Raw genomic sequence first — 15,784 nt, 5'->3', positions numbered from 1 at the left:
ATAAGACTTAGTGTCCAGCTATACCCAGATGGCAAAGATTGGACTAGTAAACAGTACATTATAGATAAGTGGATGAATGGACAAATATTGCCATGTGTGTTAAGTGTGTTTCTGCAATGGGCTTTCTATTGTAGACTGATTAGATCGATCGATCGAGAGAGAGAGAGAGAGAGAGAGAGGCCTGTTCCCTCTGTGCTATAATATACTTTTTCCAAAAGCATTTGTGTCCATCATAGGTAGACGTGTCCGGTTCTACCCCATCGCCTCGCCCATCTAAACACAAGGTGACTCTGTGACAGACACAGCTCATCAGACAACTCATGAGGCCACATGCTTCTAAATGCAGCCTCATTATTCCCTCATAAAGTCCCCGTCAGCAGGTTAATGCTTCACACAATGCATCTGACAGTGGAGAGGCAGACATAGAGACACTGCAGACAACAAACAATGTGGCTGTTTTTCTATGGAAAATAAGCTATTAAAGAGAGACTAAAGCCTTGACCTGGAAACAACCACTAGCTCCTTCCTCCCCAGCCACTTTATGAGGTGGCTGGGGAGGTCTCTCTTATCGGCAGACTCAACAGCCTTGGTTTCTCAAATGACTGCCTCGCCTGGTTCACCAAGTACTTCTCAGACAGAGTTCAGTGTGTCAAATCGGAGGGCCTGTTGTCCGGACCTCTGGCAGTCTCTATGGGGGTGCCACAGGGTTCAATTCTCGGGCCGACTCTTTTCTCTGTATACATCAATGATGTCGCTCTTGCTGCTGGTGATTCTCTGATCCACCTCTACGCAGACGACACCATTCTGTGTACTTCTGGCCCTTCTTTGGACACTGTGTTAACTAACCTCCAGACGAGCTTCAATGCCATACAACTCTCCTTCTGTGGCCTCCAACTGCTCTTAAAACCTGTCTGGGCTAGGGGGCAGTATTGAGAATTTTGGAAAAATATGTTCCCATTTTTAACTGCCTCCTACACCAACTCAGAAGCTAGAATATGCATATTATTGTTCAGGTTTGGATAGAAAACACTCTGAATTTTCTAAAACTGTTTGAATGGTGTCTGTGAGTATAACAGAACTCCTATGGCAGGCAAAAACCTGACAAGGTTTCAAGCAGGAAGTACCCTGTCTGACAAGGAGTCGTGCGTCTTGCATCTTTTTATTGAAAAGTAAGGATCTTAGCTGTAACGTGACAATTCCCAGGGCTCCAATAGGCTCTCAGAGCCCGCGAAATAACTGAAGGTTTACGAGGGAGCCTCAGGTTGAAACATATTATCGCCTTTTGTAAGTGGATGCTCCGAGGACCTTTCAATGATGCGCGTGCATGAGTCGCTTCTGAGGAGAAATTTTATTCGGCTGTTTAGGCTCAATGCATACTCCCGGTCGGAATATTATCACTTCTCTACGACATAAATGGCATAAAAATTGGTTTTAAACAGCGGTTGACATGCTTCGAAGTACGGTAATGGAATATTTAGACATTTTTGACACGCCAATGCGCCATGCGCGAAACCGGGAAGAAGCATTCTAGAACTCACGAACAAAACGTCGCTGTTTGGATATAACGATGGATTATTTGGGACCAAACCAACATTTGTTATTGAAGTAGAAGTCCTGGCAGTGTATTCTGATGAAGAACAAGCAAGGTAAGAACATTTTTCTTATAGGAAATGTGATTTTGGTGGATGCTGACCTGGGTGGGTATCTAAATAGCTAGCCCTGTAATGCCGGGCTATGTACTTAGATTATTGCAAAATGTGCTTCATCCGAAAAGCTATTTTAAAATCGGACATATCGAGTGCATAGAGGAGTAATGTATCTATAATTCTTAAAATAATTGTTATGCTTTTTGTGAACGTTTATCGTGAGTAATTTAGCAAACTGTTAGTAAATTCAACGGAAGTTTGCCGGGGGTTATGCGTTTTCTGAACGTCACATGCTAATGCAAAAAGCTGTTTTTTGATATAAATATGAACTTGATTGAACAGACATGCATGTATTGTATAACACAATGTCCTAGGTGTGTCATCTGATGAAGATCATCAAAGGTTAGTGCTGCATTTAGCTGTGGTTTGGGTTTATGTGACATGATATGCTAGCTTGAAAAATGGCTGTCTGATTTTTTCTGGCTGGGCACTCTGCTGACATAATCTAATGTTTTGCTTTCGTTGTAAAGCCTTTTTGAAATCGGACAGTGGGGTTAGATTAACGAGATTCTTGTCTTTAAATAGCTGTAAAATAGTCATATGTTTGAGAAATTGAAGTAATAGTATTTCTAACGATTCAAAAATCGCGCCACTGGAATATCAGTAGCTGTTACGTAGGTGGGACGAAATCGTCCCACATACCCCAGACAGGTTAAATGCAAGTAAAACTAAATGCATGCTCTTCAACCGATCGCTGCCCGCACCTGCCCGCCCGTCCAGCATCACTACTCTGGACGGTTCTGACTTAGAATATGTGGACAATTACAAATAACTAGGTGTCTGGTTAGACTGTAAACTCTCCTTCCAGACTCACATGAAGTATCTCCAATCCAAAATTACATCTAGAATCTGCTTCCTATTTCGCAACAAAGCCTCCTTCACACATGCTGCCAAACATACCCTCGTAAAACTGACCATCCTACCGATCATTGACTTTGGTGATGTAATTTATAAAATAGCCTCCAACACTCTACTCAGCAAATTGGATGCAGTCTATCACAGTGCCATCAGTTTTGTCACCAAAGCCCCATATACTACCCACCACTGTGACCTGTATTCTCTCGTTGGCTGGCCCTCGCTTCATATTCGTCACAAAACCCACTGGCTCCAGGTCATCTATAAATCTTTGCTAGGTGAAGCCCCACCTTATCTCAGCTCACTGGTCACCATAGCAGCACCCACCCGTAGCACGCGCTCCAGCAGGTATATCTCACTGGTCACCCCCAAAGCCAATTCACCCTTTGGCCGCCTTTCCTTCCAGTTCTCTGCTGCCAATGACTGGAACGATTTGCAAAAATCACTGAAGCTGGAGACTCATATCTCCCTCACTAACTTTAAGCATCAGCTGTCAGAGCAGCTCACAGATCACTGCACCTGTACATAGCCCATCTGTAAATAGCCCATCCAACTACCTCATCCCCATATTGTTATTTATTTTTGCTCCTTTGCACCCTGGTATCTCTACTTGCACATTCATCTACTGCACATCTATCACTCCAGTGTTTAATTTCTAAATTGTAATTACTTTGCCACTACGGCCTATTTATTGCCTTACCTCCCTAATCTTACCTCATTTGCACACACTGAATATAGATTTTTTCCTATTGTGTTATTGACTGTAAGTTTGTTTATTCCATGTGTAACTCTGTGTTGTTGTTTGTGTCGCACTGCTTTGCTTTATCTTGGCCAGGTCGCCGTTTTAAATGAGAACTTGTTCTCAACTGGCCAACCTGGTTAAATGAAGGTGAAATAAAAAATTAAAAAATGAAGGTCTAAAAGAAACCCGTCAATATGTTGATTGCTCCACCTTGGCTTCTGTGTGGGGCCAATTATTACATGTCTGTGTCTAGTAACTTGAATGTGGTGTGATGACATTCACAATTTTATTTACTGGCACTAAACACTGTTGATGTTGCTGTGGTTGGATTTAGCTATTTGCATCCTATAAATGGTTAAGTCATTGCCTAATAGATTCTCCTGGTGACATGTCAAAAGTATCAAAGCTTAATTCCAGTGTGTGGAATTTGTCACAGTCACTATTTTGCTGTGCTTGCATTAAAATCACATCTATATTATATTAATGTTATTATGTAAACACTATTTACAATGATAAATTGAAGGCATGAAATCTTAAGCAGCTTAGGAGGGCATTAAGGTCAACCAAACTGGCAGACTTATGATAAATTCATGAGCTTCATCTGAAATATTAACCAAATGTAAATGCAAGGATATTAACAATGTTAATTCGTTTCTCATGTGATGCCGCACCTGAATAGTAGGGTTGATTTATTCTAGGTTTGATCATGTCCTCGAGCTCAGACATAGACCATTTTGAATAGTAGATCATGAAAGGCACAGTAACAAAAACAGAGACAATTGAAAAGACTCCACAAATTCAATAATGAAAATGGTAAATAATACTGTCATGTCATTGTAAAGAACTAAAAAGGGTATAGGGACGTTATACACAGAAGTAAAATGAGTACTGATCCCACAAAAGTCATGCTCAGCAGGCCAGGGATAGGAACATGGAAGGCTGTGTCAGTCTGTAGGACATCAAGAACTATCTTCTTCAAGAGGAGTGTATGCCCATACGATGACGCTGGACCCCGACGGCATAGTCATCCGCACTGCGAGGTGAAACATAGATGAGCGGTGGTGATTCTACCATCAAGCACGCTCTGTAGACTAGGCTACAAACCGACTTTGTGTCGCAAAGTGGATGGAAGACATATCTTCGATGTACTTTATATGAGCTATAGCTATTACTGATAGTCATTTAGAGAGTGATTAAGGAAGTGAACCCAAGCGGTGAGTGTGCGTAAAATCAAAACCTTCTCTCCCAGACTGGCTTCAATACGCAGCGGTCTGTCTTCTCAGCTAGCGGCACACAGCATAGAGCGGGCCGTCAGTTCATGTTTCATCAGAGAGCCAAAGTGACCTGCGCATTGGTCCTCGTTGTGTTCTATCAATTTTTCAAATTTTATGATGTGAACTTATATGAGGTACAGGGGTATGATTGTGAGCACAATTCGCTTTCCACCGACTCTTGGACAACTGTGAAAGGGAATGCTATTGAGGTAGTCTGTGGCAGGATCTTGTTCAATAGGTAAGATCGATGGACTCATATTGATTACCTTGAATTGTTTTGATTTGCATTGCATACCGTCATGTATTTTCACTTTGTATGTCATTGATTGTTCATCTAAGTTTCCCTATAATTCATGATTTGTAAATGTAATATCTTGAGATTCTGATTAAACATTAAGTGTAAATGTCATTAGATATAAATAATGAATGTAAAATGTATAGAGACAGACTGATGTTGATGAATATGTGGAATAGGAATGTGACATTTCCTGAATTGGCCATTCAATTAGCCATAGTTTATTCCAAAATGGACTAAGCACTGTAAAATATTATTAGAAGTGATTTATAATTTCAGATAGTTGTCACCTCTCAAAAATGTATTATATCATATTAATCAGAGAGAGAGCGAGAGAGAGAACAGCTCATGAGCCCTCCTCATACACACACCAAACTGTGCTCTCTAACCACAGACTCATACAAACATAAGTGCATGTCACTCTCTGTCTGATAAATGATTAGTGGAGATGAAATGTGCTTTTTGTTGTGTAATGTACTGTGAAATGGAATTTCCTCTTATCTGAAAAGCAGCAGAGATGCATCCTCAAAGGCATATGAGAATCACTTTGTAATTCCATTTAAATATCCTCTGGAGATACGTATATAAAGCGAATGCAAATCTTAATTGATACTTTGCGTTGATGTGTAGAGGAGAAGGCACTTGTGTACTGTGGGAATCTTCCCAAATGGACATGATTTTTCATAGAGTTAAAGGTCCACGCTGAATTAACAAGTATTGCTCCAGCCCTTAGATACATATTCTGTGATATTGCCCCTGGGTGAATCCCCAAAAACATATTCCTAGAAGGAAGGATAAGCTCTTACTCAGAATTCCGTCCCACTATGCCTTCTTCCACACATAAACCTCTACATGACGAATAATCTGACATAGCCACCTTAATGCCACCATTCCATAGTAGACCTATAGAATGCTATGACTGTGCTATAGGATGCAGGATATAGGCAACTCACTGGGTTTTTCCATTGCATGCCATGCGAGACAGAAAATATCCCATCACGTACCAGGATTAAGCTGATAGGTTCTCTTTTCATCAGAACCTCAGTGAGTAGGCTTGGGTGGAAAGATTAAGAAGGTCTTTTCATAGACTTCCTCTGGGACTGACCTGATCCGCTTCCGTTGGCTACTAGTTTTATTTATGGTAATTTCCCTGTCTGATAGTGAGAGAGGGAATTGTGGTGAGTTTTGCCAGCTCTTCAGAGCATGTGAATCATACTGCTTGAAACAACAAACTAGCTCACAGGAAACCATGTTACCCTGGTGACACGCTCCCCTGATGGTGTTATTGTCAGTATTGAAATAGCCTCTTGAGAATACACTTACCGTTGCATGAAAATACCTTTGCTATTTGCTTTTGGTGCTTTGTTTTGCTTGATTTCATAGAGCTAAAGTGACTACAGTCAACATCACTGGAGCTTATTCATGACCTATGAGAGGCTTTCCCCCTCTTCTAGAGCAAGGTACTCCAACGATGCAGTGATGAGGGTAGCTTAGCACTCTGATCAGTATGCATTGCAAAATCCTTAAACATTTGTCTTCATCTTACTTGGTTGGAGGGAGCTTGGAAAATGATGAATGACTTTTTACCACCGTTTTTATATGAATTTAGGGGCATGAAATGTGCAACAGTGACAGATGGTGATTTGGTGGTTTAGGTGTGGGTGAATGCCATTAGTTTAATACCGTGTGAAGAATATAGCAGATTCTATTGTCAATGCATCGGTAAGAGTTTCATACAAATTAATGTCATTACATATCATACGTCATCCCACTTTCCGTAAATCTACCTGTCTTTTCCCTTCCAGCTCGCAGCCGGTTATCAGTGCTTGCGGTCTATCCACTCTGATCTCCCTGAAGTCCCTCTCTGTCTCCCACCATGGAGAGTCTGAGTGAGCTGCAGAACCCGCTTCTAGATAAGACCAGCAGCAGACACGTGGTCCACAATGACTACCAGGCGTACCAGAGTGACTACCCCAACCACCAGTACCAGGAGAACATCATTGGTTACTTTGTCACAGGCAGCAACGGCAAGACTCAGGCCCAGCAGTTCCTGGATGCTACCTCTCTGCACTTAGCAGTGGAGGCCTTCTATAGGCCCAACTTTATCCTGTATAAGGACAATGTCAGCCTCCAGAGCAAGGACTCTAAGAGTGAGAGCTCCGAGACCACCTTCACAGAGAACAAGGACAGTGTGTTGGGAGTGGAGGGAGCCCCCACAGAGGACCCTCAGGACAAACTACTGGGAGAGAAGGAAGTGACGATCCAAACTGTGTCCTATGAGGTGGAGGAGGAAGGACACGAGTATGAGGTGAGAGATCACACAGAGGGCAACTATAAATGACCAACTACAACTTTGGATTTGGGATGTGTTGATGCTCATACAGGCTAAACAATGTGCATTGTTCAAATCAAAAGGTTTATTTTTCATTAGTAGAGAGCAGTTGGACATAAATTAATAGGACGATTAAAATAACAAGGTTACATGTACCTCAAATTGTGTGGATTGTAATAGTGTGTTGCAGAAATCAATCACAGAATAATGGGTCACGGCACTCAATGCTTCTCATAACTATTTCATTTACAACAAATCTCCCTACCTCTTTCTAATAGGCTGCTAAGGCTGCCAGCATGATTCATGCCTATTTATTCCACCTAACTGTCTGTTCACTAAATGGCCAATTTGGTGTATTTTATAGCAATCTTACAAATCAAATACAGGGGTAATTGTACTGTTTTTCTCTTCCATAATTGTTGGCAAATCTCCCTGTTCATCTTTGATCATATCACTCCAGTCCTTTTGTTATGTTAGGACAAAACTGTGACTAAGCACTCCAAACTAAAATGGTGACAGTGGGAGAGCAACTTCTTTTGAAAAGTGGGAAAATCTCATTTCATGCAGCTAGGGTTGTAAAATACCTAATGTCTTGAGTTGGCAGCGGGGGAGTGCATAGATCCCTAACTGGACTTACGATCAGTCCAGCTCCTGTCACTAGGAGCTCAGCAGATGGATAAATGCACAGCAGAGACGGCCATTAATGCCATAGCTAATGCAGTGCTTTGAAAGTATTAGAGACTGGGCTGATGCATGGCCCGTCACAAAACAGCCAGCAGATAAATTATTCCAGGTAGATTCAAAGAACAAATTAATCTGATTAACACCCAGGAGATGAAAGTTGGGCTTCCAGTTGGAACTTGAGAGCTGGTTCTCTTGGTTAACCCTCTGTCTGGCATTTGTGTGCGTGTGCGTGTGTGTGTGAGTGTGCGTGTGTGTGTCGGTAGATCATTTCATCCTTGGATGTAGTTCCAAGAATTGGAGATGAAGTGAGTGTGCCAGCCAGGTGTGTGTTGATGTGATACAGCTCTCTACAGATGGAGATCAAAGCTCTGTAGAAGGCTTTTAAAGTGAACATGCTCTCAACACACTTAGACAAGAGGGAAAGCGCTGGACGATAATTCTTACATGTCAAAGCCAGTATCTGCTGTTAGTTCTTCTATACATGTTGTTGTGTTTATCATAAGTTATGGAATTTCTCTTGGACAGATCTACAAGAAAACGAGCAGCTGTAGTTCAGGTGTTTGTGTTTTTCCTCACTGGTTATTTGGACAAATCACGATTTCACAGGTGTTTTTTGAATTTCGGATGGGGACGGGACATTCAGCCCGTAACTGCACAGAGAGAGGGTGGAGCTCCTCATTCCAGTTCCGCTCCTTGCTCTAGCATCTCTTCATCTCTTCGCTCAGCTGACCAATTACTTGAGACATTAGTTCTGTGTTAACCAAGATAAAGATTATGTTGAAAACCCTGCATCTGTATACTGACAACATGGTTCTCAGCAGGCATACAGAGATATGATGGTATTAACTGTTCCACACAATAACACATGACTGGACCATGTCCTCAATGACACCCATTTAAATTCTTTACTCAGTAATTATTTTTGTTTTGGTGAGCTCTGTGCAATGTTTTATATCCATAATTGTAGATGAAAAGCAAGTTTTTCCAAAATGCCAACAGTTTAGTCCCTCTGCCAGCGTTTCTCACCAGATGTGATGTGGAATCAGGAAACTGCTGGTGTGTAAGGGGTAAAACAAGACTCAGGCCTGGGTGTGGGTGAATATGCCATTCCCTAGTGACTGGGGCCATGGCTGTCTGTGTGACCTGTGGGTGCGCCCAGTGTCCCCTGCCGTCATTAACGAGCCCTCTGGGAGTGCAGTCTGAGGATAATTAACAGACCAGTGCAGTGGAGGAGTCTCATCAATTACACTGGCCTCAAAATGCCTGCCGCTACTGGCTGACTGGCTAACTCTCAGATTGGCTTTAGTGTAATGCACCACTGTTTGTCCATATTCCCATACCAAGTCTAGCAATCTATCCACAGCGACATGGGCATTCATTAGAAATGTGGTTGGATGTAGAGAATCTCACCTGGTGCTACAGGTATCCACCAGGAATTATTTCAGAAGCCCATTGTGGGCCAAAATCTCTTGGCCATTGGTCATGCATGTGGGTCTCCGAGTGCAACTTCAGACAAAATTGACATAGCTTCTGTAGCTATATAATCGTATGGATGTATGTATGTAATGTATGTATGTAATACATTTTAGATGATGTGTCCTTGCACAATGCAAGGACACATCAATATGTTTATCACTCTCTCTAACATGTTTGCCAATGGGTGACAGGGTGATATGAGGGTTTTGCCGCTATGTCCACTTTGTCTACATGCTGTATTATAATTGGCTGGAGAGCTTTGACAGACACTCTCTCCGCCCGCCTCTCCGCCTCTCCTCTCGTCCTCTTTAAATTGGCTCATTTATTTTCGGCCCCAAACATCCATTTCCATTTCCTCTCTTCCCTCAGTCGCCCAGGTTTGTTTGATCCCTGCGAGTAACAAGACTAACAAATGAATCCTGTCCTGATGGAGGGCCATTCATTTAATCAAATAGCAGCTCCCTCTCTGGGAGGACTGCAAAGGTGAGGCTTTCTCTTCTTAAAGGTCATCCCAGAGATGTGGCTCCTCGTGTTTGGCTCTCAACTTTTGTCCCCGTACCAGAGTGCCCACAGCAGCGTCAGACTTTTCCATTCACTAGTCCCTCAGCTACCCAGGGGCCTCTGAGAAGGATCAAGGCACAGCATGAGTAGAGACCACACAAGCCCTCAGAACATTCAAAGCCTCTCAAGCAAACAGATGAGAGTTGGTGGCACCTTAATTGTGGAGGACGGGCTTGTGGTAATGGTTGGAGCAGAATAGTATCAAATACATGGTTTCTATGTGTTTGATGCCATTCTATTTGCTCCATTCCAGCCATTATGTATTTTTTTATTTATTTAACTAGGCAAGTCAGTTAATAACAAATTCTTAATTACAATGATGGCCTACCGGGGAACAGTGGGTTAACTGCCTTGTTCAGGGGCAGAACAACAGATTTGTACCTTGTCAGCTCAGGGATTCAATCCAGCAACCTTTCGGTTACTGGCCCAATGCTCTAACCATTAGGCTACCTGCCGCCCCATTATGAGCCATCCTCCCCTCAGCAGCTTCCTGGGGTGGAGGTGCACATGAAGGATGGGGGAGGGTGTCTCTCTCGTGCTGTAGAGGCAATTTAGCACATAAATTACACTGTCTTCTTCCTGTTTCCCCTGTCACCTGGTGATGATGAAACAGTCCGTTAATCCAGCGTTATCGGTCAGGTCGCTTATGGGTGTTGACAGAAATACAAATCCTCTCTGCCTGGCTGAGCCCATCATGTCCTACATGTAAGCAGAACAAGGGCAGATATGCCTGGGGGTGTTTGTCATCAACTATCACACTGTTCACAGTATGTCACAGTGTGTCACAGTATGTCTGCAGTGCAGAGTGACTTGCTTGACAAGTTCAGGGCCATGGAACAATGTTGTAGAATCTGACCCTATAATCTTGCAGATTTTTGTGTTAGAAACAGCTTTGAGGTACACATTGATTTATAAATGCATTAAAATGTGTAAGTGTAAGATAATCTAGCATGAGTAGCTCATCTACAATTAACTATTGGCGGGAGGATGGTGAGGGCCCTGGTGAGGCCCCTAGTGGAGCCAGGAAAATAACCTCACCCTCAACGTCAAGAAAATGAAGGACCTGATCATGGACTTCATGAAACAGCAGAGGGGGCACACCACTATCCACATCGACGGTCCACCCAGACAGACAGTGTGGTGAGAAGGCGCAACAGTGCCTCTTCAACCTCACGAGGCTAAATAAATTTGGCTTGGCACCTAAAACCCTCACGAACTTTTACAGATGCACAACTGAGAGCATCCTGTCGGGCTGTATCACTGCCTGGTACGGAAACTGCACCGCCCGCAACTTCACGGCTCTCCGGAGGATGGTGCAGTCTGCCCAACGCATCACCGAAAGCACACTGCCTTCCCTCCTGGACACCTACAGCACCCGATGTCACAGGAAGACAAATAGTTAATCAAGGACATCAACCACCCGAGCCACTGCCTGTTCACCCCGCTATCATCCAGAAGGCGAGGTCAGTGCGGGTACATCAAAGCTGGGCCAGAGAGACTGAAAAACAGCTTCTATCTCAAGGCCATCAGACTGTTAAATAGCCATCACTAGCTGGCTACCACCCCGTTACTCAACCCTGCACCTAGAGGCTGCTGTCCTATGTACATAGACACGGAATCACTGGTCACTTTAAAAATGGAACACTAGTCACTTTAATAATGTGTACATACTGCTTTACTCATCTCATATGTTTATACAGTATTCTATTATACTGTATTTTAGTCAGTGCTCGTCCTAATATTTATATATTTCTTAATTCCGTTCTTTTACTTTTAGATGTGTGTATTGTTGTGAATTGTTAGATGCTACTGCACTGTTGGAGCTAGGAACACAAGCATTTTGCTACACCCGCAATAACATCTGCTAAATATATGTATGTGACCAATAAAATGTGATTTGATTAGGCGTCACCATAATGTAGTTGTTCAGACGTACACCAACCGTGACTATCCCAACTGACTGGCTTTCCTGTGCCCTTCCCTCCCTCCCAGAGTGACAGCTCCAGTGACAGTGAGAGTGAGGACAACTTCATCATGCTACCCCCCAGGGACCACCTGGGCCTGGCCATCTTCTCCATGCTCTGCTGCTTCTGGCCCCTAGGGATTGCAGCCTTCTACTTCTCCCAGAGGGTGAGTCCAGGACCAGTACACTTTTACACCTACTACCCTGTTATTAACGCTAATTACCCCCAGAACACTCTGCAAGTTCAGTAGGCACAAGTGCTCTCTCTCTCACAAGTGTAACGCAGCTCATTTTCTACATCCATCGGCCCATACCAATTATTACAGACCATTTACTCCGTAAACTGTATAGGTACAAAAGGCCCCTATTTACTCTTGTGACCACAAGCAACCATACAGCAGAGAGCAAAGGAAACTGAGTACAACTCAAGCTAAAGGATGATTGTGCCACCACATATACAGTATATTTTATTTTAAATTATGGTCACATTTAGTCAATCAAATACCTCAACAATAAATGTTATTTTATGTTAGCAAATCTAGCTGATACTATCTACATGTATTTTTCAGTAAATAATAAATAGACAGGATAGCTGCTGCCCCCGGGACTGTCTCACCATTATTGTGATTATATTGAACCCCAGGTCTATCTATAAATAGCAGCACTTTAGTGAACAGGTTCTGAATGCAGCAGGTCCCCTCCCTGCCCCCTAATCCAACTACAATTTATCTCAGTGGTTCGCAACATCTCTCAAAGTAATTGCAAAGACAATTACATTGCAAAATGACCCAAATAAATGTGTCAAAAGGACAAATGGGTTATGTGAGGGTCCTTTCGGAGGGATACAAAAACATCCAAACAGCGCATTAGTCACTTTCAAAACGGTAGTGACATAATTGCCATAGCAACTAATGTCTTGTTTTCTCGCTCTACAGTAAATGTACACCTACTCACATTTTTCTCAGTCATATTTAATCATGACTCATTTCTCTATCTTTTGTCTCTCAGACTAGCAAGGCCATTGCTAAGGGAGACTTCTCCAGGGCAAGCAGTAGCTCCAGAAGAGCCCTGTTCCTTGCTGTTCTCTCCATCACCATCGGGGCAGGGATGTACGTGGGGGTGGCGGTGGCCCTCGTAGCCTACCTGTCCAAGTCTGGAGGACATGCATAGCAGCAGAACCACGGCCACAGGGGATTGCTTAGGAAGCTGTCCCTTCTATAGCAACCCTGAAGCACCATCCCCTATAGATGTGGCTCTGTCTGGATGTTTGGGTTGTGGAGCAGCAGAGAGGAGAGAGGAGGAGAGGAAGGAACAGAGTCAGTGTTTTGAAATGTTTACCCTGACCAAACAATGTAAACCACAGACGTATCCATCTGGATTACACCCTTGTGTCTATTTCCCAGCCACTTCTCTCTAGGTTTATCAGCCTGATAAGGAAGTTCGAGGTTCACAAAGTAATGAGGCAAACATCAATGGAAAGAGGAAAATGCTATTTTCCCCCAATGACTGTTCTGCTCCTAGTAAAATGAAAGTGATGATACTAATTCCAGAGCTAACCTCCTCCACTGATCTTCATCATTATCATGGAGGCTCCATCCATCATTTTTGCGGTTCTCTGTAAATACTTCATGTGCAAATGGTGTTTTTGTTCTTATTGATTTCCATGCCACAGTGAGTCATAATGAGCCAGTCATTGTGTCTGAAATGCTACATCAAGAAGGCTTACTTTACTGATTATTCATCAAACTGCTCGCCAGTCCAGGTTCTGGGAAATGAATCTGCCATCATCAGTCAATCCACTCTAAACACAGAAAGCTATCGGAGAATGTAGATAAAACTGGTGAGCAGTGATCAAGAGGAAAATGTGTTTATTGTGCACTGTATCTCCTGTCAGAATAAATACATTTGGCATGAATAATGATTTTCCTGTTGCCTGTCTTTCTCACTTATTCATTGTCTCATTGAGGGGTGTGGAGAGAGGCATTTCTGACCGTATAATAGAGGGATGTCAGAATGCATTGTTGGCCACTGTGAGTTATATTGACAATTTGCTCGCCTCGTGGCTTCTCCCCTCACTGGCACTGCTTCTCTGTTCTCTGTGTTTGGCATCACTCATGGTCTCGACTTGAGGTGACTTTAACTGCCAGAAAGCTGAAAGCTCAGGAACAAAGCATACATTTTGGAGTCAGGATGGCAGAACGAAATGAGTGCAGTCTTTTATTCACCTGGAGACTGGAGAGCCATCAAGCCAATCTCTCTCTCTCTCTCTTTCTCTCTCTCTCTCCCTTCTTTGTCTGGCATCTCATCAGCACCACTCAAAGCCAGCAGAATGACTCAAATACACAGGGAGACGTTTGTCGTGACTTGACTTTTAACATTCATCTGAAGACTTATTTATCTAATTAACTAACTATGTTTAATTGTTACCCGATTAAATTAATCATGTAACAATTAACTCATTAGGATCTGGGGCACCACGAGAGCGGTTCTTTAAAGAGTTACCATCTCCTGAATGAAACTCTAAAGTTCTTTACCTATTACATCTATAAACAGTCAACATATTATTCATAACCCTTGTATCTGTAACGCCGGTTGAAAGGAGAGGACCAAGGTGCAGCGTGGTGAGCATACATATTCTCTTGATTAGACAAGATGCCGAACAAAACAATAAACTCTACCCAACAAACCGTGAAGCTAAAGGCTATGTGCCCTAAACAAAGTCAACTTCCCACAACCCAAGGAGGGAAAAAGGGCTACCTAAGTATGGTTCCCAATCAGAGACAACGATAGACAGCTGTCCCTGATTGAGAACCCTACCCGGCCAAAACAAAGAAAATAAAGAACATAGAAAAAGGAACATAGAATGCCCACCCTAGTCACACCCTGGCCTAACTAAAATAGAGAATAAAACCCTCTCTATGGCCAGGGCGTGACAGTATCATATCATCATTCTGAACAGTCGTAACGTCCTGCATCTGCAAAAAACCCAGCCTTACTTATGATTCAGTACTACACAAATTGATTTAATAATTTATTTACTAGCTAACTAAATGGTAACACAGGATAAACATACAGACCTAATACATTAGAAACAGGTCCCTAGTGGACCGACAACAATATGACTGCTTGTTACAAAAGACATGGAGAGAGCAAGAGAGAGAGAGGGACAGAGACACTTAAGAGTTAAGTGTCTCTGTCCCTCTCTCTCTCGCCCTCTCCATGTCTTTTGTAACAAGCAGCCATATTGTTACATTTAAAAACTACTCTCAATTACACTACTCCTATACTTTGCACACGAACCGCCGCCCGCTTGGAGTAAGAAATCATGAATGTATTTATGTGAAAATGCCTTTCGCGGCGAGCTTGTAAGGCTCTTGATTTACAACAGGGTGTGAGGTGGGGTCTGGTTGAAGTTACGTTGCAAAGCTGATCTGACCTATTTGAATCCTGACAGGACAGTCATGGCACGTTCTTAACTCTAACACCAATTTCCTTGAGTTCCCTCTGTGTGTTTGAATAACAACATGAACCATACGAAATTATATAATCTTTGAACTCAAGGATGAATAGAAATGACGTGTGCATACAGTATACCTTTTATTCAAGGTTGTAAGTAGATACAGATCTGGTATATGGTTAAGGGGAGGGAAGGTTGCCGGTATTACAGTGACCTCATCTTGTCCCTTTTCAGCTCCCCTCCCTTTTCAGTATTTTAGGCCTCTAATGGATGGAATGGTCCAGTGGGGAGGATGGGGGCGAAAGAGCTCCTCTCATCAATGAAAGCTGTATGGGGTGGTGAAGTGCGTGAGAATGAGTGAGTGCAGCATGTGTTCCCTGTGTCTGTTCAATAGGGAGGAAAGTTCACCCACGCTCTCAGCACCCGCAGCTGAGCTCAG

The 15,784-nt window shown here is 42.9% G+C and overlaps 1 protein-coding gene across 3 annotated transcripts; it reads left to right on the top strand.

Moving 5' to 3' along the window:
- Positions 1-1,611: 1,611 nt before the first annotated feature.
- On the top strand, positions 1,612-13,807 carry LOC115162348 (synapse differentiation-inducing gene protein 1-like). 3 transcript variants are annotated; one of them, XM_029713560.1, is made up of 4 exons: positions 1,612-1,646; positions 6,678-7,180; positions 11,918-12,055; positions 12,897-13,807. In XM_029713560.1, exons 2-4 carry the CDS (start codon positions 6,749-6,751, stop codon positions 13,056-13,058), a joined length of 732 nt encoding a protein of 243 aa, XP_029569420.1. In that variant the 5' UTR covers positions 1,612-1,646; positions 6,678-6,748; the 3' UTR covers positions 13,059-13,807. The 3 variants fall into 3 exon arrangements, with proteins under 3 accessions (XP_029569420.1, XP_029569418.1, XP_029569419.1); XM_029713558.1 differs by lacking the exon at positions 1,612-1,646 and adding an exon at positions 4,373-4,815; XM_029713559.1 differs by lacking the exon at positions 1,612-1,646 and adding an exon at positions 6,200-6,332.
- Positions 13,808-15,784: the final 1,977 nt, after the last annotated feature.

This window comes from Salmo trutta, chromosome 25 (assembly GCF_901001165.1).
Source record: "Salmo trutta chromosome 25, fSalTru1.1, whole genome shotgun sequence".
NCBI classification, from domain to species: Eukaryota; Metazoa; Chordata; class Actinopteri; order Salmoniformes; family Salmonidae; genus Salmo; species Salmo trutta.
Note: the sequence above shows the minus strand (reverse complement) of the source record. Positions and strands in the feature narration are given on the sequence as shown.